The sequence below is a fragment of the Antechinus flavipes genome, chromosome 2, assembly GCF_016432865.1.
Source record: "Antechinus flavipes isolate AdamAnt ecotype Samford, QLD, Australia chromosome 2, AdamAnt_v2, whole genome shotgun sequence".
In the NCBI taxonomy this organism is placed as follows: domain Eukaryota; kingdom Metazoa; phylum Chordata; class Mammalia; order Dasyuromorphia; family Dasyuridae; genus Antechinus; species Antechinus flavipes.
Window position 1 is genome coordinate 389,771,371 of NC_067399.1, and position 24,276 is coordinate 389,795,646.

A 24,276-nucleotide genomic window follows, 5' to 3' on the forward strand; every position below is an offset into this window, starting at 1 on the left:
CTTCCGGTCGGCGTGAGCTTAAACCGGAAGAATGAAAGAGGAGAAACTAGGTTGAACTCACTGGCTTCTCCGCTCCGCCTGCCTACCCCTTAGCGAATTTGATGCGTGGGAGTTTCACTTCACTTTTCTCTGACACGATTTCCCTCAATTTCCTCCTCCGTAATCTGGTGACCAGCATTTTCTCATTCTCTGGACTCAGCCTAAGTGTTCCCTTTGCCCCAATCCTTTCCCGCCTCATCCTCCGGTGTACAGCCTGCGGGACTGTGGGAAGAGAAGCCCCAGCCCTCGCCATGCAGCGCCTCGGGCCCTTGTCTCGGGAGGCCTGGGCCACGCTGACCCTCCAGTTGCTGCGACCTCCCTGCACCGGGGCCTCGCTGCTTTTCCGCCGGGTGCTAGGAGGCCTGCTGCAGCCTCCAGCGCGGGAGGTATGTTCTGCCTTCTCACGTTTCTCAGTATTTCTTGGCTCTCCTTAACTTGTCATATACTTTGTCAGTCGTTATCTGCTTATTAAAATTGTAAATTCCTTGATGTCTAAACCTTTATTTTTTAGTACCCAGGCCCTGGTAGGCTTTTGTTGAGTTTAATTGAGTTTTCTAACCGTTCTCGGCCTGACTCTACCACCGTGTAAATGAATTAAAATCGATCAGAGCAAGGAATCCAACTTTAGAATTTGTATCCTATGATATGAGTAGGTTTTTAAGTTAATGCTTGATTTATTTAAAATGCCTTAGTTTTCTTATCGGTTTAATGAAGGTTTAAACTAATTGGACTCCCTTTAATTCTAACATTTTCGTGATTTTGCATTTTGACTTCTAAATGTCTATTTGATCCTAGATAATTGACTACGGATTTTGAGCAATCGGACCGCAGTCCTTTGCCCCCTAATGTTTGTGACCGGAGTCCCACAGTCTATGATGTTAATTTATTTGTTTACTTATATTAATAATATTGTTTAAATATATCATACAAAGAACCTCGGAATTATCGATTGAATCATCCCCAGGAATCTCTGAAACCCTCACTTGAATCAATACTTGAAGACAAGACAGATGATTACTTGTTTGTTATATTATAGAGTGGATCCCTGTTTAGGTAGAGTGAGATAATTGGTTTCTGAGGCTCTTTCTAGCATTGAATGAATGAAGAAATATTTATTAAGTTCAGACTAAGTTCAAAACATTGTGCTAAGCATTGAGAATACAAATAGAAAAACTATTCAGTCTATTCTCAAAAAGCTACATTCCAGTAGAGGAAACCACATATGCATAGAAGGTTTCAATTGTAAATCAAGATAGAAAGATCCAATGCATGGTGAAGGACCAAAGCAGATAATGTCTTTTTTTACAGCAATACAGAAATAGTTTGTACTTCCATGATTTAGAAACCTTAACTTTCCTAAATTTGTTTTCTGATTAAAAAAAATAACGATAATACTTGCACACTGCTTACCTTACAAATGTAAGGAAAACACATTGCAAACCTTAAAATACTATATAAAAGTGAATGATCACCATAATTGTTGTTAGAGATGAATAAATTGTCCCAAGAAATTAAATTATTTGCCCCAGTTATTAAATGGCAACACCGGGACAGCTCTGTATTTTCTCAGAAGTCTTATTGGATAGCCTACTATAACAAACTAATATTTTTCCATTAAATTTTTTTCCACAAATACTGTCAGAAAATGATAGGGTCCCTTCCCTTGAAGAACTTGCAATCTAGTATTTTGATGCTATGAAAGGTGATTTGAATTTGTATACAGAAGATCTGAATTCAAATCTAAACTGTCACTAATTTCCTCTCGTGACCTTGGGTAAGGTACATAAACTTTCTAGGCCCAGTTTCCCTGTCTGTATTTTTTTAAATGAGGGGATTGAGTTGGTCTTGAAAAGTCCCCTCTAGCTCCAAATCTTTCTTCCTTTTCATTGGGTTCAAGGGAAGGGAATTAGCATTTATGTAACACCTACTGTGTGCCAGGCACTGTGCTAAGTACTTTTTAAAAAAAAACAGATATCTTATTTGATTCCCACAGCATCCCTGAGAGTTGTTATAATTCCTATTTTGCAATTGATGAAACTGAGGCAAATAGTGACTTTCCTAGGGTGACACACAACTAGTAAATGTCTGAGGCCAGCTTTGAACTTGGGTATTCCAGACTAGTTGCCTCAGTAGAAGAGTTAATAATCTAATGTTAATGAATATTAAGCTAATAAATTATTCTTATTGTATCTTTATTCCTTTGTTGTTGTTTCTTCTAAAGCATCTTTCTGCCAGAACTCAATAGGTCTAATAGGTCATGTAGCCCTTTTGTAAGGAAGTTACTCTTCTGGTCTATCATTTTTATTTTTTGAAACTAGAGGCAAAAACCCTTTTTAATTTCTGATATTGATATAGGCTTTTTTTTTTTTTTGTAAGTTTTTGTTTTTTTCTGAGTCTTACTTTCTCTGGGTATAAATTTAAAAAATGTTGAGTAAGCTTGTCTAATTAAAAAGAGATGGAGGGAACCAGAATAAAACCACACTGTATTGGGGGAAGGATCTTTCAATAAGAGGGCCTCTGGGGAAAATGCTTTATGGACACAATAGACACAATGGCCACAATTCAGCCCAAGTGAAGAGCCTGCCGAACTTTTCTTCTTGGAAGACTGGAAATTAAGAGGTCAAAGATCTGCAGCCATTGCTTAGTGTGTCATGATAATTTTTTTGCAGTTTGCAGAAGCCAGATTGAAGATTCAGCTGGAATCAGATAAAGAGAAATCCAATTTTGTTATCAAGACTCCCAAGGTAATCCTCTTTCTAACTTTTTTGTCTTCTTTTCCAATAGCTGAGTGCTTGGGAAAAACATCTGCCCCTACCTCAGTTGAAACCTTGCAGTGAATTAAAAATTTATATCATACAGTGGAGAGAATTACACTTAAGAGTCAGAAAGAGCTGGGCTCAAATCCTACATCATATATTTACTAACCATATGATTGCCCTTGTCAGAACACTTCTCAGTAACTGCTTCCTTCAGGGTTGTTGTACAAATAGTGTATAAAATGTATTACAAACCTTAAAGTACTTTACAAATGTAAACTGTGATGCTTGTCCATTGTTCTCTTTTTCCCAAGCCCTTTACAATTTGCCTTTAAACTCTTTCTCTATGTCCCTTTATTCTGATTGCTTTTGACTCATAGGGTACCAGGGATCTTAACCCTCAACAGATGGCTATTCGAGAGAAAATCCTTAATGCTGTCATCAGATGCTTCAAGTGCCATGGAGCTAAAGGGCTAGATACTCCAGTGTTTGAACTAAAGGTGACAAAGGAAAAGGGAGTGGGGTGGAAGGAACAGTATTGAAATTCTTACTATCTTAGCCTCCACTATCCCAGATCATATTTATTAAGCTGTAGACTTATGTTTGTCCAGGAAGTGCTAACGGAGAAATATGGAGAGAACTCTAGACTCATCTATGACCTGAAAGATCAAGGTGGGGAGCTACTGGCTCTTAGATATGACCTCACAGTATCCTTTATCCTTCTAAGAGCTATTTTACTTTATTCTGACCATTTTTTCTTTTCTTTTTATTATAGCTTTTTATTTACAAGTTATATGCATGTGTAATTTTACACCATTGACAATTGCCAAACCTTTTGTTCCAATTTTTCCCCTCTTTCTCCCCCACTCCCTCCCCCAGATGGCAGGTTGACCAATACATGTTAAATATGTTAAAGTATAAATTAAATACAATATTAGTATACATGTCCAAACAGTTATTTTGCTGAACAAAAAGAATCAGACTTTGAAAAGTGTACAATTAGCCTGTGAAGGAAATAAAAAATGCAGGCAGACAAAAATAGAGGGATAGGGAATTCTATGTAATGGTTCATAGTCATCTCCCAGAATTCTTTCGCTGGGTGTAGCTGATTCTCTTCATTACTGCTCTATTGGAACTGATTTGATTCATCTCATTGTTGAAGATGGCCACGTCCATCAGAATTGATCATCATATAGTATTTAAAAAATTAAAAAAAAATTTTAATAGCCTTTTATTTACAAGTTATATGCATGCGTAATTTTACAGCATTGACAATTGCCAAACCTCTTGTTCCAATTTTTCCCCTCCTTTCCCCCACCCCCTCCCCTAGATGGCAGAATGACCAATACATGTTAAATATATTAAAGTATAAATTAAATACAAAATAAGTATACATGACCAAACCATTATTTTGCTGTACAAAAAGAATTGGACTCTGAATTATTGTATAATTAGCCTGTGAAGGAAATCCCAAATGCAGGCAGGCAAAAACAACAACAACAACAACAACAACAACAACAAATGTGTTGGGAATTCAATGTAATGGTTCTTAGACATCTCCCAGAGTTCTTTCGCTGGGTGTAGCTAGTTCATTTCATTACTGCTCCATTGGAACTGATTTGGTTCATCTCATTGCTGAAGATGGCCAGGTCCATCAGAATTGATCATCATATAGTATTGTTGTTGAAGTATATAATGATCTTCTGGTCATGCTCATTTCACTCAGCATCAGTTCGTATAAGTCTCTCCAAGCCTTTCTGAAATTATCCTGTTGGCCATTTCTTACAGAACAATAATATTTTATAATATTCATATGCCACAATTTATTCAGCCATTCTCCAATTGTTGGGCATCCACTCAGTTTGCAGTCTCTGGCCACTACAAAGAGGGCTGCCACAAACATTCTTGCACATACAGGTCTCTTTCCCTTCTTTAAAATCTCTTTGGGATATATTTGACCAGTAGTAACACTGCTGGATCAAAGCGTATGTACAGTTTGATAACTTTTTGAGCATAGTTCCAAATTGCTCTCCAGAATGGCTGGATGTATTCACAAACCCACCAACAATGTATCAGTGTCCCTGTTTTCCTACATCTCTTCCAACATTGCGCATTATCTTTCCCTGTCATTCTAGCCAATTTGACAGGTGTGTAGTGATATCTCAGAGTTCTCTTGCATTTCTCTGATTAATAATGATTTGGAGCATCTTTTTATATGACTAGAAATAGTTTCAGTTTCTTTGAGAATTGTCTGTTCATATCCTTTGACTATTTATCAATTGGAGAGTGGCTTGATTTCTTCTAGATTAGAGGCAATTCTCTATATATTTTGGAAATGAGGCCTTTATCAGAACCTTTGACTGTAAAAATGTTTTCCCAGTTTATTGCTTCCCTTCTAATCTTGTCTGCATTAGTTTTGTTTGTACAAAAGCTTTTCAATTTGATATAATCAACATTTTCTATTTTGTGATCAGTAATGATTTCTAGTTTTTCTTTGGTCATAAATTCCTTCTTCTTCCACAGGTCTGAGAGGTAAACTATCCTATGTTCCTCTAATTTGTTTATAATCTCATTCTTTATGCCTAGGTCATGAACCCATTTTGACCTTATTTTGGTGTACGATGTTAAGTGTGATTGACCATCCTTTTCTATGTCAAGGGAAGGAATTGTGAATGTCATGGTCATATCTAGAGCTGATTCTATTTTATGTTAGATGATTCAAAGAGGCATTCCCATAGTAAAGTAAGGGCTGAAAGTAGTGGTGAAGAATAGGTTTTCAAATTTAGATAATTTGGGGAAAGGATTAGGGTGAATAGGAGGGAAGGATCCCAGGGTCTTGGAGACCATCTAGATCTTATTTCCCATTCCCTGTCTGAGTTTTCAATTTGACAAGATGATATTGGAATCTATTACCCTAGTATTTGACTTGTACAAATATAGTTGAATGCCAGCTCTGGAAGGGACTATGCTGCTTCCTTAATAATTTCTTGTGAGGTCCCTTTTGCTCGTTATCTGGCTATGAATAAGATAAAGAAGATGAAACGCTATCATATTGGAAAGGTGTGGCGACGGGAGAGTCCTTCCATAAACCAAGGTCGATACCGAGAGTTCTGCCAATGTGTGAGTGATGGGGGCACTGGGAAGTAGGGAGGGGGTTCTCAGAGCAACATCCCTGGAAACACAGATTTAATTAGAGGATTTTCAAATTTTCACTGCTTCTTTTTGCTACAGGATTTTGACATTGCAGGTCGATTTGATCCCATGATCCCTGATGCAGAGTGTTTAAAGATCATATATGAAATCCTAAATACATTGCAGTTGGGGAACTTCTTAATTAAGGTGAATGTAAAAACAAAAGAGGAGGGGGGTGTGCATGAGCCAAGGTGATTTTCTTCAGGTTTTCATCTTATCTTTATGGTGGTCCCAACCTTACTCCTTGGCTTTAGCAGCTATTTCCATATAGTCTAATTGCAAGGCTTCTCTTCCTTTTACTAGAGGGAATCACTGGGAAAGGAGTCTGGATCTTTCTTTTGGGAATAAGTATTGATGGAGTATCTGGTGCATATGGAATTCACAGGTGAATGACAGGCGAATTTTGGATGGCATGTTTGCTGTCTGTGGGGTCCCTGAAAACAAATTACGATTTGTGTGTTCTTCAGTGGATAAGCTGGGCAAGGTAATAAAGAAAGATCTTTTTATTTTCCCTCATTTAAGTTTTTGTAGCTTACTGTATTCTGGGCCATTTTGTTTAAGAAGTTAGAGGAACAGTGTGTAAAATAAGCTATCATACTTAAATAAGCTATAGTAAAAGTTATAGAGAATCTAAATATGATTTTATTTCAGTCCTTTATTGGGAACTTGGAGACTACTTCTTTGCTAACGGCAGTAACATTAATATAAACATGAAATATCTTTAAAAGTGCTTTCTTCACAGTTATCTTATGAGGAAGCCATTAAAATTATCTTTTATAGTAGAAATCTTAAGCAAGCTGTTTAAGTGACTTGCTTTGGGTCACATAGCTAGTTAATTGTTGAAGATAAAATTGCAACTTAGTTCATTTATGAAAACATGCGTCCCATGTTTTCACTCTATCCAGTATTGTATTCTTAATTATGTCTATTATAGACCTTAGGTACACGGGAGGCATTCAAATGCTTACTAATTGAATATATTATCTTTTTTATGAAAGTAGGTTCTTGGGGATATGAGCAATTATTTTTTGTTCTATAGATGTCCTGGAAGGATGTGAGAGAAGAAATGGTAGGAAAGATGGGTCTGGCTTCTGAAGTGGCAGATTGTATTGGGGATTACATCCAGCAGCATGGTAAGAAGCAATATTCACCAAGTTAAATATAATTATAATAGGAATATAAGAGATCACCATCTTAAAATTCTGACTCTTACATTTGACTTTCCCAGGTGGAGTGTCCCTAGTAGAGCAACTACTGCAGGATCCCAAACTCTCACAGAACAAGCTGGCCCTGGAGGGATTAAGGGACCTGAAACTGCTATTTGAGTATCTGACCCTATTTGGTATTACAGAGAAAGTGAGTAGCAGACTGCAGAGGATCCCAGGATATGTCTGTTCACTGGGACTGACCATATCTCCATGTCCCACAGATCATCTTTGACCTGAGCCTGGCCCGGGGCCTGGACTACTATACAGGGGTAATCTATGAAGCAGTGCTTCTTCAGGCCCCAGCCCGACAGGGGGAAGAACTGCTTGGAGTGGGCAGCGTGGCTGCTGGAGGGCGCTATGATGATCTTGTTGGCATGTTTGACCCCAAGGGCCACAAGGTGCCATGCGTGGGGCTCAGTATTGGGGTTGAAAGGATCTTCTCTATTGTGGAGCAGAGGATGGAGGTAGGAACTCTGTTTGGAATAAGTGGGAAAATTCTTTCCATACTTTTTAAGATTGGACTTTTTTTCTGAAAATAAGGGGCTTCTTATCTTGATTTGTTGAAGAGAAATTTTAGCCAGTGTTTTTTGCTTGTCTCTTTTCTCTAGGCCATTGAGAAAATTCAAATGACAGAGACACAGGTCCTTGTAGCTACAGCACAAAAGAATTTCCTTAAAGAACGGATGAAACTGATTGCAGAGCTTTGGGATGCTGGGATCAAGGTAAAATAGAACAAGGGCCAGTGTATTGTGGTCTGGGGAAACACTCCCCTAAATCTTCCTGATCATTATTAGAGAAACTTTCTAGGGGAGGAGGACCATGTTTTGGGTTGTGTGTTTTTCCTGAAGGCGGGGGAGCATTAGAAGGGGAGTGGTTACACAGTGGGTATACTATATGAAATTCCAAATTAAAAGAGTTTTTATCTTTTGCTTCAAGGCTGAGATGCTATATAAAAAGGACCCCAGTTTTCTCTCTCAGCTACATTACTGTGAGGAGACAGGCATCCCACTGGTGGCCGTCATTGGGGAGCGAGAGCTAAAAGATGGTGTCATTAAGCTTCGTTCTGTGGCCAGCAGAGAGGAGGTAAGACCGTAATGGCTGAGATAGACTAGATTAAGTAGTCTTAAGAGAATTATGTTTAAAAAAATTTTTGGAAATAGTGAATTGTAGGGCACCTGATATACTAGAAAAGATAGTAGCCATCACAGTAGCCTGGAACAAAGCTCAGAAATTAGATAGATAGGCCAGATGTCATACATCTACATGGTTAGATTTTTTAGAAATTAAACAGAATAACCAGATGACTTGATCTTGCCTTCTGTTAGCTTAGTTCAATTTGGATAGTTGGATCTTACACAGAAACACTTGAGACATGCATGCACATATAAATGTCTTTTTGACAATTGCACATGCTGAAAGAATATAGGGTGAAAGAGCTATTGAAGAATTTATTTTTCTATAACTCACATGCCTACTTTCATGTTTCAGGTGGACATTAAACGGGAAAATATAGTAACTGAAATCCAGAGGAGAACACGTGAATCATGATGTTGCCTATTCTTCATCTGCTTCTTGTTCCATTTGTGGAAATCTACTTCACTGTGTGGTTGGAATTTTACTGTGGTGGCCCTATCCAGTTTCACATTTGGGTCAGGGTAGACTACACTTCTCCCTTCTACTGCCTCCCTACTTCTCTCATCTTAATGTTCCTTGTTTGGAAGTGGGGAAGTATCAATGGCACATAGGCTCCCAACACTCTTGCTTTAAATCAAAGATATTTAAGAGGAGGTGGACCATCCACTTTTAACTGGTGAAGATAGTGTCATATAATAAGAATATGTCCCAGATACTACAGAGACAGTGGTAAATTTATGTTATTACTAACTACAAATAAGACCTAAGTCGAACTGTGTTCTCTGAATAGTCTTCAAGGGAGTTAACCTCTGAAGGAATCTTAAAGTGTGAGGGAGTTCTTTCTGAAGTCAGAATTCAAACCCTTGGTTAAGGTCTGAGCCAACCAGGAAAAAAGCTTGACTGTTCCAGACATAGGATTCCAGTCTGTTAACTGTCTTGCTCTGAGTGTTATAAAAAGACACGAAGAAGGGAGGAGTGGATATCCTGATGAATCCAAACTAAAACAAGTTACAAAAGGCATGGTGTAGCTAGCTCCCTTCCTAGCTCTTCTCCATTGTGCTAAGGATAAGCTATCTGATACTTAAGCTTCCTCATGGTTTTAAATGCTGAAATGAGCACGTCACTAGTTCTCTTGAGTTACAGTTCCTTATCTGTAAAATGAACAGGTTGAACCAGATGACCTCTGAGGTGCCTTCCAATTGTATATGTATAAAAATGTCCCCATGTACTATAAATACAAGAGAACCCCTGACAAGGATAAGACTGGTGATTTCTCCTCCCATACTAGGTATACAACTATTATTTTGATCTTTTTCTTGAACCAGAACAGCAGCTGTTGCCACTTTGTGGCCAAATTAACTATTTGGAGGTGTTTTTATATTTAAGGTAATTAATTTATATATCTTGCAATTAGCATTTTATTTACATCGAATATTGGGAATGAATTGGATAAAAATCTGGGCTATCTCTGATTTATCAATATAGGTTTACTTTTATATCTTCACATTTTTTGTGGAGATGTTTGTGGCAGGTACTTAAGTAAACTAGTCTCTGTCATTACAACACTGGAGGAGTGTTTCTGATGTTCACATACTGTTCCAGCATTGGAAATTTTAACTAAAACTACTACTATAAAGTTCATTATGATCAGAAGACAACGTTTGGCTTCTTGGAATTTTAGGTTTAACATTGGCCAGCCCATGGACCTCTTGCCTAAGGGTTATGTCCACCAACTCCAAGACCGCCTTTGGCGAAATAATTAATTAAACTAATTACTCTATTACTAAATAATTAATGAATTGGCAATGGAAGACTGGGAATTGGAGGCATGGGGTGGGGAGGGAAGTACTGGGTTCTTCCCTCGTGTCTTCAGCTTCTTAGGAAGATCGAGGAAGCCTCAGACCCGGAAGGAATTGACCCCTTTATGGGGCCCTCTTCTAGAGCACTTAATGCTAGTGGCAAATGTCGGTCTCCCCTCTCCCCGCCCCTGTACCTTTTCGGGCATTCTGATTCTGTTTAGTGCTGTGTGAACCAGCCACAATTTCTTTAAGTATTCGGGTCTATAAAATGAAGTGTTAAATTTGATTGTTGATTTTGTGAAAAAACAAAAAACAGTCTGTCCAAGAAATTAAACGTTCTTTCACTTGCTTCGTATGTGGCGCGTGCGCAATTTATAAATGATGTGCGTTAGCGCGATGGGTTGAGACGGAAGTGCTCGTCGGAAGTCCCTCAGTGCTACTCTATCCTGGTACTACGATAGAGATTTCGGAGGACTGTTCTGCTTTACGGCTCCAAGCAGTCTTTACATTATTTTCCGTCTTTATCTTCACTTCGCTGCGAAGATGGCGTCTGGTAGTGGGGTAGGTTCCTGTGGGGGGCGGAGGAGCTTCGGGGTTTTCAGCTGGGGATACGAATGTTCTTTTTCACGGGTCTTGCGCTCTAGCCCAGTCCTGGAGGTCGCAGTCTTAGGGCTGCGAACGTTTTCTTCGGCGCAAAGTCGCGCCCAAGAACTGGCATCTACGGGTCCGAAGCTACCCAGGCCGGGAGGCTGATCAGTCAGAGCTTCACTGCCCACTCATCGCTGCGGTGCACGGGCATCTCAATCCTGGGGTTGCCTTGGGTTTCCTGAAGGCCTATAGGTCACATAAGCAAACAAGATGGGCCTTCATTAAGCAATTACTGTATATAATATGTGCCAAGCACTGGAGCAAATAGAAAGTTCACATCAAATTATGTGGCCTTGTGCAGCTTACTGTCTGGTCCGGGGATAAGATGTCAATCCAATCATAATACATACTATTGGATGACTCTTGCTTTGTGTTTTCTGAGGACATGGAGAGTGATGAAAGATCTTTAGAAAGAGACGACTTTTGATCCTTGCTTTACCGATTATATTTAACAAGTTGGAGAAGGGGAGGGAGGACTTATATTCCAGACTTTAAGAACCACGGTCTAAGCTAAAACAGTGCTGTATATTTTTTATGCTTGAGTACTGAAAAACTACCAACTACTAGGATTTCCTAGGAGATTAACAGAAAATCCCATAAATGTTTCCTTTTTGACAGACTAAAAACCTGGATTTCCGCCGAAAGTGGGACAAAGACGAATATGAGAAACTTGCAGAAAAACGACTTAATGAAGAAAGAGAGAAAAAAGATGGTGAGTTTAATTTTCTACTTTCTCTAGGCATGCAGAGGATTGGATTGAAGAAATATTTTAGTGAATTAGGAAATCTTAGTTCTAGTCTTTGCTATTACTTGCTGATTCTTGGGCATTTGAGCACCTCTTTAGGTCTCAGTTCTTAATCTATGGTTTCTTGCCTTTTACTTTGCCTTCTTTCTTTTGTTGTTGCCTTAAGGCAGGGAAATTTTAGAGCTCAGAAATACAAGTTTGATAGTGTGATTTACTACTGTGGACGTTCCTCTCCACCTTCATATACAGAAAAATCTTTGGATTGAGATAAGGTTTATGTCCCATCCTAGAAACATCAGTTAGCTTATTTGAAAAGCAGGGCTCTGTGTAGTAAAAATTGTGAGTATAGGTCCTGTGAATTACACTTAATCTTTGAAACACGTTCTTTGAGTAATTTAAGAGTTTGGGGATTTGTTTCCTTTTTGCTGACACAACTGGATTATTCAGTCAAGTTTTCCCTTTTACACTTCAGCTGGGTACTGTGATACCTTTATTGCATCTAGCATGCACCTTTTATCTATTTCCTGACAAGCTTTATTAGTTTTCATTTTCAATCCTATTGATAAAGTACCTATAAGCTGCCAAGTTTGTCAGCTTTAACCCTGAAATTTCATGTATCTGTCTTCATATTTCTTTTCACAGCTATTACTCTACATCAAGCCCTCATCATCTCTTTCCCAAATTATTGCAAATACCTCAAATCTCTTTACCCTTTCCAGTCCATTTTCCATACCATTGCCAATATATTTCTAAAGCTTAGATCTGACAAGTTACTTCCCTGCTTGGCAAACCCTAGTTGCTCTCTGTTACATCTTAGATCAAATATAAATTCCTCTGGTATTTAATATCAGCCTACCTTTTTAAGCTTATTGTTTGATATAGATTCTAGGGTCCAACCAAATTGGCCTTCCTGTTCTTTTTAAAATAGAATATTCCATCTCCCAGCTCTAGGCCTTTGCACAAGCTTTCTAATTCTCTTGCATAAAGTCCTCTCTCTGTTTATCTCTTCCTGTTAGAATTTCTAGTATCTCTTTGTACTATATTTTGTATGTAAGTATGTAGGGGGTAGTGAGGTTGGGTGTATTTCATCTCCTAATGAAGTGTGAGCCTCCTTGTAGGCAGGATTTTTTTTTCCCCTTTTTTAATCCCCATTACCACATGATATTATAATGTGGTAGGTGCTTCAATACTTGTGCTTAGTTGATTGCTTGATCTATGCTTTTATTAAATTACTTGAATCAATGAAGTTTTCCTTCAAAGTATTACTGAAGTCAGACCTAAAACTTGAATATAAAGCTGTATTCTTCAAAACCATTTAGTATTAGCTAAAAGTGGTGGATCAGTGGAATAGATTAGAAAAAATAGTCAATGACTGTAGTAATCTATTGTTTAACAAATCCCAAAACTCTGGCTTCTGGGATAAGAGCTCATTTAACAAAAATTGCTGGGAACACTGGAAAATAGTACGTCAGAAACTTGGCATAGACTTCATACCCCAACCAAAATAAGTTTGAAATGGGTACATGAGTTAAGTGTAAAGGGTAACATGCTAAGCAAATTAAGAAAGCAAGGGATAGTTTACCTAGCAGATATTTTGAGAAGGGAGGAATTTATGACCAAATAAGAAGTAGAGAACTTTATGAAATTCAAAATAGATAGTTATGATTACATTAAATTAAAAAAGTTTTGAACAAACAAAACCAGTGCAGCTAAGATTAGAAGGGAAGCAGAAAGCTAGGAAATAATTTTTACAGCCAATATTTCTGATAAAGGCCTTCTTTCTAAAGTATATAGAAAATGGAGCCAAATTTATAAGAATACAAATCATTCCCTAAAGGATACAAACAGACAATTTTCTAAATCACTATTGATGAGAGGTGCAAATTAAGACAACTCTGAGGTATCATTTGACACCTCTGATTGGCTAAGGTGATAGGAAAAGATAATGATAAATGTTGGAGGGAATGTAGGAAAACTGGGACACTTAATGAATTGTTGGTGGAGTTGTGAACTGATTCAACTATTCTGGAGAGCAATTTGGAAATATACCCAAAGGGCTGTCAAACTGATAAAGTTTGATCCAGCAGTGTCACTAGTAGGTTTGTATCTCAGAAATCATAAAAAAGAAAAAGGATCTATATGTGCAAAAAATGTTTGTAGCAGCTCTTTTTGTGGAGGCAAAGAATTGGAAATTGAGTGGATGCTCATTAGTTGGGGAATGGCTAAATTATGGCATATGAAAGTAATGGAATATTATTGTTCTATAAGAAATAATGAAGAGGCTCATTTTAAAAAATCTTGGAAAGATTTGCAAAGTATTACTGAAATATCTCCAGTGACTTTTAAAATATTAGTTCCCTGGCAATTTACAGAATATTTCAGTTTAATACAATATTTACAATCTTTTGCTTTTGAAGTCTCTCCCTGAATTGGGGAAGAAATGGTTGTTATTTTTTCTTTAACTCATTCTTACCTCTTCAGTCTATTTCTTAGGGAGTTGAAAGTTGGTCAGTTAGTCAATATCTTTGAGGAGTATTTTGTGTGTAGTGCAGGACTTCTTAATCTTCTTGTGTGTCATGGATCCCTTCTCAATATTGTAGTTTTTGTTTTTTAAATCATGTATAACTAAAGGAAATGATTACATTTACTTTTTTTCCCCTAAGTTCATAGACCCCCCTGATGTCTGTCATTAGACTTTCTGGGATTCTGTGGGATCCCAGATTGACACCAAGTATAGTAAATTTTTTGCAGCACTTGAATCTGGAGAAAAGGGGTAATGAAATTAAATTGTTGAATGTACCGAGATACATGCTTTACACTTCATTCCTAAGTGAAAAATACTTTCATTGAAAGGAACCATAGTTTTTTTCATTCCCTTCTGGCCAGGTCTCATTGACTTTTATTTCAAGAAATATCAACTTTTATTTCAGGAAAACCAGTGCAGCCTGTCAAGCGGGAGCTCTTGCGACACAGAGACTACAAGGTTGATTTGGAGTCTAAGCTGGGAAAGACTATTGTTATCACCAAGACCACCCCACAATCTGAAATGGGAGGGTGAGTAGCCTCTTACTTTACCACAAAGCACAGGATCTATGAGTGATCAGTAGTAACTGTTAGTAGGGTAATTTCAGTTTGGTTTTGGGGAGAGTTTTCTATAATAAAATTAACTTATTGATAGACTGTTATGGATTGGTTGACCGTCAACTAAGTTGAAGACTGTTGGAATTGATTTTTTTTTGCAGTGATGGGTCTGGAAATGTGATATTAATAAGAAAAATATTTGGGGAATATCTCTAGGGTTTGGAATGGTGGGACTTTAGGGGTCATGATTGCTATTAACTCCTTAGATCTTGAGGATTCAGGCCTCCTGGCAGCTCTGGAGCTTTATCACATTAATAAGGATCTCTCCTTAATTCATGGCTGAAGTATAAAGGAGATAAGGGCTGACCAATACTTCTTAAGGATTTCCTGACCCCAGGCCTGTCACCATACTTATTTCCTGGGATGTGGAAGATTTTTGTAGGAACTGGCCATAGATAGCAACTATACTCTCCTGCCTACTTAGGAACTTCTCTCTTAGCATTTTTTCCTGATGATCTTGGGATGTCCAGGAAATAAAAAAATTAGGAACTGTTGACCTAAAATTTTCAGTTAGGTAAAGGACAAAGACATGTTTTCATTTCAGAAAGCTCAAATAATAAATATTTCCTTGTTTGTGTAGGTATTACTGCAATGTCTGTGACTGTGTAGTGAAAGACTCCATCAACTTCTTGGATCACATCAATGGCAAGAAACGTAAGGAATGAGGAAATTGGGAATGGGTTTTGGGGATCCCCACAGCTCTTGCTGGAGGCTCAGAGTAGATGCTTTTCTTGCCTTTGCACAGGGAATTCCTTTCTCCTCATCAGTAGATGTTTATGGAGCTCATGAGGTACATCATACTCTTTTGTTCTACAATACAATTAGCATATCTTCCCAGCCATTCAGTTTCATTGCCCAAATATAGACACTTCCATCTTGTTTTTTGAAGTTGCTAGATGCAAGAACAGAAGAGGTCCCTGAAGCTGCCTTCAGCAAAATTTCCTCTTGTTTCTGAAACCATATTGGTCGTGGAGAGATAAATTGGAAAGGGTTTATTGAGGCATCATGCTAATGTGGCAGCAGTACTTAATTTGGAGACAGTAGATTTGAGTTTTAATCCTAGCTTTACTACTTAGCTAGCTGAATGACAGTGGACAAAAAACTTCATTTTTCTGGACCTCATTTTCCTCATTTGTAAAATGAGAGAGTTGCTTAGGAAGACTATAAAAAAGTTAGGTAAGACAGGAGAAGGGATTAAAGCGAAACAGAACTAAAATATTTTTAATTGTTTTTCTAGACAGCAAAATATATTTAACATCTCTTCCTATTTTAAGTCTATACTCTTAAGGTCGTAATTTGGGGTAATGGAAGTAAGTGTAGGGGAGAGAAGGGGGATATGAAGGAAACTAGGGAAGTAAGGAGCTGGAGGGAAAAATAATTGTTACATACTTCACCCCCTCAGATCAGCGGAATCTGGGCATGTCGATGCGTGTGGAACGGTCCACTTTGGACCAGGTAAAGAAACGCTTTGAAGTGAATAAGAAAAAGATGGAAGAAAAACAAAAGGACTATGACTTTGAGGAGAGGATGAAAGAACTCAGAGAGGAGGTAAGGTTGAAGCCAAACTGAGACTTCCATAAAATGTAACTTTTATAACCACTGAGAAGCAGTCTTCTGTCAACATCAAGTAAAATGGATATCTCCTAAAGAATATATCCTTCCCCTCCCTCCCGATTGCCTTTTATGATTTCTAAACCCAGAAATGAGGAATGAAATCAATAGGTCCAGGCTACAACATGTAAACCTCAGTTCTTGTACCATCTTCCTGACTTGCTTATGTTTCACAGGGAAAACACTAGTCCTTTAGCAATGAACCCTTTGATCCAGAAAATTTAATTCTGACTCCTGATTTCTAGTGCTTTTGGTCTAGTGGTCTCTTTTGATGTTGAAGTGAACAGAAGTTTGAAATAAAGGAAATGAAACTTGTTCCATGTATGTGATCATTTTGGTAAATCTCCTGCCAGTAGGAAAAAAAGAATCTTGAAAGCCATTTGGGTCTGTCTTAAGTTAGGTGGGAATTTCTGATAGGTTATTCATAGACAAATATCTATGGTGACTGTTCTTCCCTTTGAGATACTGCAGTTTACTTTGGGCCCTGATTTGACGCTTCATGATGCTGCTGTTTATTAGGAAAACTAAAATGATTCTTCATGGCTCTTTGTAGGAAGAGAAGGCCAAAGCCTACAAGAAGGAGAAACAGAAGGAGAAGAAGCGACGGGCAGAGGAGGACTTGACATTTGAGGAGGATGATGAGATGGCAGCTGTTATGGGGTTCTCTGGCTTTGGCTCCACCAAAAAAAGCTACTGATTCCCTCTGAACTTGTCTTATTCCCAAGCCTGACTCTGTGGGATCACTAATATCCAAGGCAATTGGGGAAATTCTTCAAAGACCTGACATGTGAAGGGAAGAAAAGAATTTGTTTCTCTCCCTTACAGCCAGAGTGTGGCCAGGATCTGGAGAAGTTGGGCTCCAGCCCTCTAATTTTCATATTTAATGGAGCTGCAGTTCATCTGTCCTAACTTCCTAATAAAACAGAAACCTCCCACTCATCAGCTGCTTCCCCGAAGCTCTTCCTGCAACCATCCTTTTCCCTTCTCCCTCCCACACTGATTACCATAAAATTACCCAAATTTCTGCTTTTGTTCTCTTCGAGCCCTGCCTTCTGTACCCTACCTCACCTTACACCTCCAGTGTTCTGGCTGTTTACTCCTAATGTTCTGTGGCCATGTGTGTGCACATATAGTGTTCTGCCAGGTACTTGTGAGTGTGTGTGTATGTGTGTGTGTGCATGAAGAATTCCTATAGAGGACTGGAGCCCAAGCCATAAGGCCACAGCTGCTCTCATTACTGATGTCTTAGGCTGCGGGCACCTCCTGTGGCTTGTTTTAGAGCATGTAATGGGGAATTAAATGGATGAGTGTTTGCTGTGGTTTGTTTCTGATGAGTTATTTGATCTTTTATTTAGTCCTGGGCTGTTTTAGCTTTTTAATTTGTGTATCTTAGATGAAAATTACTCTGTTTTTGTCTTCCTTGTATTTAGGCTCCAATATGAGTTTTAACTGATGCAAAAAGCCCCAGTGTGGGATTTTGTGTGTGCCTAGGGATAAACTAACATATATAATTAAAGGGAAAAAAGTATGTTGGCTGGAACTATTTCTCATGGTAGAACTGGATATATCATCTTTCTTTTGTGATCTTTGCTCTTTTTCACACTGAGCCCAATCTTAAATTTCTGTATGAGTGCTACAGCCTTTTTTCCCCCCACTTTCAGATTCAGCTTTATTCTCTCATAGTCAATATTGTTCTGTTCTTTGACTTCTAATAGAGTCACTGTACACCTGACTTTTAGCTTACCTGCTCAGTACTGCTTTTGGGGTCAAATCGTTACTAGCTTCAGCAGGCAGAGCTATGAAGACTTCTGATCCTCAGGTGAGCAGCATGAAAGGATAAACATTTTAAAACATTCATTGAGAGGGTGGGGGGAATGGACTTGGAAGGATCTTGGATTCTGGGACATTAAGGAGTTAGTTCCCTTTGGGGAGGGTTTTGAGTGGAATGGTTTATCTGGTGAGTCAGTGGAAGAGAGGAGACAGTAGGTAGAATCTACTGCAAAAGTTTTTCCATCAGCATTCTCCCTCCCACCAAACCCCATTTCTTTCTTCTCTCCTCCCCCATTTCCTACACGTGAGAATGAGATCTAGTGGTATAAATATTCCATCTCATACCTATTTCATAAGTCAGGCTGGCACACTTAAGACAGGATGCTAGTAAAGTCTGTTAACTGACTTGCTTTGTTGCCATAGTGAAGGGCAGATTTATTTTTTATTTTGGGGGGAACTAGTGTTTATTCTTGCTTTGCTCTTCTGATTCAGATTTATAGCATCAGTACCTGTAAACAAAACTTTCCAATGTGCCTAATCATTGCCTGAAGCCCTGTATGAGTTACATCTACAGTAATAAATGTGTACCCAAATTCCAAAAGGACAAACTTGTACCAACAGGGAACCAAATAAAGTGAGTCTGTGTGGCATCCCTTTAGATCACAAAAATCAGCTTCATGTTCTGCTGGTTCTTTTTCAATGTAATCTTTTTTCAGTTCATGTCCTCTCATCCCTTTTCATAGGTCTTAAGCTTCCAGAAGGTAAAGGTTTCCATAGGATTTTAGCTTTAGGGTTATCAATTTTTCTGTCCTTTTAGCAGTGTCCAAGTATTAAAAGAATTTTTCTCATTCTGTAGTTTCCTAGGGGCCAGAATCTGGATGTATATTTGTGACTGACAATAAACTCAGATTCCAAAATTATACTTTTGCTGAATATCAGGAGACCTACCCTAATCCTGTTGAGGAACAGAGGGACCAGATATGGGCAGAACTTTTATTTAGTTCTCCTTACATTCTTTGACTCCTTAAATAAGAAGGTGAATGCTACTTCAGTTTCTTGCAAAGATCTTTCTTTAGTGATATCCTTAGAGCTTTAAATTATCAGGCCTAGTAGCTAACCCATTCCTCTCAAGACTGCTTTAGTGATTATCCTTTCATCAACAACACCAACTTCACTGTGTGATGTGCAGTATAACTAAATTTTACTTTCAAATTCTTGGTGATTTTATCCTCTTGCCTAAGTGCAATTTTTTTCCCCAGATCTTGATTCCACAAGACCAGAAGGCGGGGTCTCTGGGTCATGAGGTAGGAGGCTGAAATTAGTATTAGGTTTCAGGAGTCACCTGGATTGCTAGTGGTAACTGGGAAAGATTTCAGGAAACTTGAAATAGTTTTTGTGCTGTAGATCGTATAGTTTGTTACTAAAACTTTAGGTTCAACTAAAACTGGATGAGAAGGCCATTAAGCTATGATAACTACTTTCTTTCCTAGTATTCCACTAATACATAGGAAGAGACTACCTTTACCAGTTTACAACAACAGTATAAAGAGCAAAGAGGAGATAAAGCAACATAGGATTCTGCAATGAAACTTATATTTAGTTTGAATATGACTTATTAGGACTGATAGAATAAAACTTCATATTAAAATGAAAGAACTAAAAGTCCAATAGTCACATTTTGGTAACTAGGAAGAAAATCCCAATTTATTGTCATGCTGAAGATGAGATGGAAGTAGGGGAAAGAGGATCCCGGAGAATTCAAAGATTTATCTTTATAATGCCAAAGGTAATTGAAGACAAGTTTTGAAGGAATATATCAGGATCTTAAGCATAGTCCAAATAAGTCCAAATTTTTCATATAAGGAAACAGATTTAGAAAAGGTAAATGACTTGGTCAAGATCACTCAGGTGTAAGGAGAAGTGGGTTTTGAACTCAAATCATCTAACTCCTTATCCATTGCTTTTTGTATACCTTGCTGCCTCACCCCAAAAGGACTCCAAACAAATTGTTAAGGGTCAACTTTTGTAGAAACCGTAGTTCTGGGTGTGGAAACGTATAGGGACATAAACTTATTATTAGTGTATTTACAAGCCCCCTAAAAAGTAAAATGGAACCAACGAGCTTTTACTCAAAATTATGTTTTTCTTTCTGTGCCAGAGCTAGATTCCCATTCCTCTCAGTCAGAATTCCTTGCTCTAGCCCCACTCCAATTACAAATGATCTTTTCAGTCTGATCTTTGCCTGAATATGCTTGTGATATGTTCTCTCATTGCCCTTGTTTCCTACTTGGATTTATGTCTGGATTTTATCCCAATCTAATGAAACAGTTAAAGTGAGATCTGTAACCAACTTTAGAAAGTAGATGTGTATCAAATGCAGAAGTTTGGACTAGGCTCTCAGGCTCATGGATGAGTGGTGAAAGAACTTATCCACACTGATTCCTAAATGATTTAAAGCAGGTGGATATTTTTGCATCATTTGTCCCAAGAACACATTAGACTGGAAGAGATAGTTCGTGTTTAACCTGCCTTTAGCTCAGTGGTTCATTATATGTCAAATTTCAATTATGAGTAGACAATTTTACCCTTTATATCTAGACCCCAAGGCATTTATTTGGTTTTTTAAAATTTTTTTTATTGAACTAAAGAATTATCAACAGATATTTCAACACAAAAGAAGCACAAAATAAGTCTCATAAGAAACTGAATTATGTAAAATTTGTATATATACATATACACACACACTTCACAGTGTGCCCATACATGCATGTGCATGTGTACATATGTATGTGTGTATATACACATGTATAACAAAATTGTAATCAAACTTCTTGGTTTCTCTATCATTCTAAGCATTAAAAATGTTTTGTAGTTTTTAACTCCCCACCCTACCTTGTAAAGTGTATACATAAAAATATATGTATGCATATGTATATATGTTTATGTGTACATGTAGACACACATATACATATATGTTGGTTTTCAACACATTGTCCTTGTCTGAGAAGATATATCTCATTCTGTATCTCTAGTTTGTCACCTCTTTGTCAAGAGATGGGAGATGTTTCATCATGTCTTTTAAAGTCATAGTTTTGTACTAGTTTTGCTCATTTTTTTTCTTTAATTCATAACTGCCTTTCCATATTGTTTTGAATCCAGTGAGTTCTAGTTATTTCATTTTTTTCCCCTGGGTTTCTATTGCTAATTTTCTTCTGAGGCTCATTTTGGGATTCTCTTACTCTATAGTGTACTTTGAATTAGGAATTTTCTTCTGTTTACTAATAATTTCAGCCCAATTTTATTGATTGGGACTCACCTATAGGCTTGCACATTCATGAACTTTGATAGGCACAGATTCTGTCTCCTGCCATGGTACCAGGTTCTATCCTATCAGAATTAGGTCTGCTGCAATCCAGATGTCACAGTCTTGCCTTTCTTTGTTTAGGAGAAGATGGGTGGCTGAATCATGGTATCATTTTTTTTATAGGACTAGTTGGGAAATTGTCTCAGGCTAAGCCTTTCTATCTGCAGCCCTGACCCAAGTTCTGAAGAATCAGGCCTAGAACAAGCCCCAATCACTGTGTGTTTCTCTTGACTTTGAGGTTGGCCTTGGCTTGTCTCTTGGAATACACCTCAATGGAAATGAGACCTCTACTTTCAGATATGCTGGCTTTAAGTCTTCTTAAGTCATCTAGTTTTGAAATAGCATCATCCTTGATTCCTCAGTTTTACTCACCCCATACATTCAAAGCAGTTGCCAGATATTAACATTTCTCTTAATGTATCTATCCAAAGTCCCCTTATTTATACTTATACAGTCTTCACTTCAGTTCAGGCTCTCATCATCTCTCTCCTGGACTATTTCAATAGCTTCTAACTTGACCTCTTTGCTTTAAGCCTCTTTTCTCTTTTTTACCTGTCAAAGTGATTTTCCTAATGAGGGGATCTCCTCATGTCATCTCTGATTCAATAAATTATACTGGCTCCCTGTTGTGGGCCATCCTTATTGAGAAGCCTAATCTGACAAATGAGGTTTGAGGTTGGAACAAAATGTGATGCTCATGATTCATCTTACAATTAATAAAGAGAGACTTATTTAGCCATAGCATGGAATGTATTTGTAGCATTGCCCTTGTTAGACTTTAGATTCCTGAATCTCCATTAAGATCTCCATTAAGAAACTTTTTTTTCTTCTGCAGAATATGGTGTTTCTCTTGCCTGGGAGACGGCCTTTAAATCTGAGAAGGACTGACTTTTTGACTTGATCTTTTATCCTCTCATCCAACAAAGTCAAACAGTATGTGTGCAGGGAGCGAGAGATCATGAGAGGGAGGGACTTTAGAGGATATCAAGTGATTCTCATTTTACAGCTGAATAGTGAGGGGAAAAAAAAGACATCAGTCCCAATCAAGAGAGTAATTTCCTTTTGCAGATGTTATGATATAGCTGATATAGCAAATGATGTGACACCAGGCGATGTGCTATAGGAAAAGCACCAAATGTTAGGGTTCAATCATGTGAAGAATTCACAATGGCCATTCCCTTTGACAAAAGGCAGGTTTGTTTAGGGGAAGAAGTTAGACAAAATGATGGGATACAGTAGATACCAGGAATGGTAAATATGAAAGAGTGGGAGAGCATATAAAAGACAAGTTTCTTAGTGGAACTCACAATTACCCAGGAGAAAGGGAGTACTCCATGAGGTTGGGGTATGCCCTTAGATGTCAGGCTAAATCCTACAAGGGACTTAGTACTCCAAGAAAATTAGTTAGCTATAAAGAGAAGTGGGGTCAAGAGAGAAAAGATAACTTAAAACATGGTGAGTTAGGAGACAACTCCAGGCATGGGGGAGGCCTAAGGGAAAGGACATCACTAGGCAGTGTGCTGTGGCACACTGATCCAAAGGAGAGCAATAAATATGGCATGGGCATAAGCAAATTTATAGGGAAAATTTAATCTCAGGGACATGACTAGGATTTCCGACAGGGATGGGATCATGGAGCTAAACTGATCTTTATATGAGCCTTTTTTCTACCTGCCCTAGGAAACAATTCCATCAATGTTCCAATTTCTCTTTGTTAACCACACCCACCATTCAGGATGTGATAAAATAAAAAAGAGTGCCAGGTTTGAAGTCTGGAATACTCATCTTTCTGAGTTCTAGTCTGGTTTCGGACACTAGCCATGTGATCCTGAGCAAGTCAGTTAATCATGTTTACCTTAGTTCTTTGTCAAATGAGCTGGAGAAGGAAATGGCAAACCACTCCAGTATCTTTGTCAAGGAAACCTCACGTGGGATCACAAAGCCTTGGACCGAACTGAATAATTTAAAAATACCCTCCCCCCACCCCACCCCACCCCACCAAAAAAAAAAAAAAAAAAAAGACCCAGAAGGGTCCGCAGGTCTAACTTTCTGGGATTTGATCAATGATAAATTACTAAGAGAGAGATTGTTTAAAAGTCACTAAAAGAAAAAGGGCTAAAGCTGAGCTTTTATTTTTGCACTTAGGAAGTTGGATTGCATCAATGTCATTAAAGGAAGAGGTGTAAACTAGGAGGGTGGAGGGCTAGCCATACTTCAATTAGCTATTTTTTTTTTTTTGTCAGAATGATTTGTATGTCAGACAGAGAGGCTGCCCTCTATTAATATGTAAGCTCCTTGAGGGCAGAGATTATTTTAGCATTTCTTTTTGAATCCCTAGAGTTTAGCATATAGTAAAGACATGTTTTATCATTTACTGGGATGGGCTTCATCGCCACTTTTTACTGCTCCCTGTGGGGTGTTTTTCAGAGTCCTTGAAATAGGTTTGAGGCACTGGGATTCTAATCAGAGGTGAAGCAGCAAAGAACACAAAATTTTAACCTAAAAGCATTCAAAAGGGCTTTGTTAGCTTTCCTTGGTTAGGTATAAGTACTCCACCTCTCCCACATATCAAAATAGCTATCATAACTACTCATGTAAAGGATTCCTTTAGCACCCATAATTCAGTAGATGGGAACACAGGATCTTGTAGATGGCTCTGAAGAGCTGAAGTCCAGTATGCTGGAAAAAAGAAGCCGTGGAAAGCCACAAGACCAACGGAGGTGTCCTGAAGAGAGCGTCGCCATGATGTCACCAAACGATGCTGGTGGCACTGCCAATGATTTGCCCTCCACTGGATATTTGTGTTCACTTCATGTTCATTGCTTTCCAACTCCGTGCTAGCCACTCTGTTTCTAGCATTTGCCCATTC

General features: G+C 38.2%; 2 protein-coding genes across 2 annotated transcripts; both read left to right on the forward strand.

The window, feature by feature from the left end:
• The first annotated feature begins 3 nt into the window (after window positions 1-3).
• On the forward strand, window positions 4-10,483 carry LOC127550007 (histidine--tRNA ligase, mitochondrial-like). Its single transcript, XM_051978562.1, has 13 exons — window positions 4-425; window positions 2,709-2,783; window positions 3,176-3,295; window positions 3,407-3,502; window positions 5,790-5,915; window positions 6,027-6,134; window positions 6,373-6,471; window positions 7,027-7,120; window positions 7,216-7,343; window positions 7,417-7,659; window positions 7,804-7,917; window positions 8,132-8,278; window positions 8,684-10,483. Exons 1-13 carry the CDS (start codon window positions 102-104, stop codon window positions 8,741-8,743), a joined length of 1,734 nt encoding a protein of 577 aa, XP_051834522.1. The 5' UTR covers window positions 4-101; the 3' UTR covers window positions 8,744-10,483.
• ZMAT2 (zinc finger matrin-type 2) lies at window positions 9,343-17,801 on the forward strand. The gene is made up of 7 exons (XM_051978567.1): window positions 9,343-9,715; window positions 10,521-10,689; window positions 11,395-11,488; window positions 14,452-14,575; window positions 15,243-15,316; window positions 16,065-16,210; window positions 16,827-17,801. Exons 2-7 carry the CDS (start codon window positions 10,672-10,674, stop codon window positions 16,968-16,970), a joined length of 600 nt encoding a protein of 199 aa, XP_051834527.1. The 5' UTR covers window positions 9,343-9,715; window positions 10,521-10,671; the 3' UTR covers window positions 16,971-17,801.
• The last annotated feature ends 6,475 nt before the right edge of the window (window positions 17,802-24,276 follow it).

Bases quoted from the DNA above. Each gene is read 5' to 3' on its own strand.
- LOC127550007 (XM_051978562.1), top strand. From the start codon at position 102: ATGCGTGGGAGTTTCACTTCACTTTTCTCTGACACGATTTCCCTCAAT. The intron at 3,503-5,789 runs GTATCCTTTATC...ATTTCTTGTGAG, and splicing joins CTCTTAGATATGACCTCACA to GTCCCTTTTGCTCGTTATCT. The intron at 7,344-7,416 runs GTGAGTAGCAGA...CATGTCCCACAG, and splicing joins TATTTGGTATTACAGAGAAA to ATCATCTTTGACCTGAGCCT.
- ZMAT2 (XM_051978567.1), top strand. The intron at 11,489-14,451 runs GTGAGTTTAATT...CTTTTATTTCAG, and splicing joins AGAAAGAGAGAAAAAAGATG to GAAAACCAGTGCAGCCTGTC. The intron at 16,211-16,826 runs GTAAGGTTGAAG...GGCTCTTTGTAG, and splicing joins TGAAAGAACTCAGAGAGGAG to GAAGAGAAGGCCAAAGCCTA.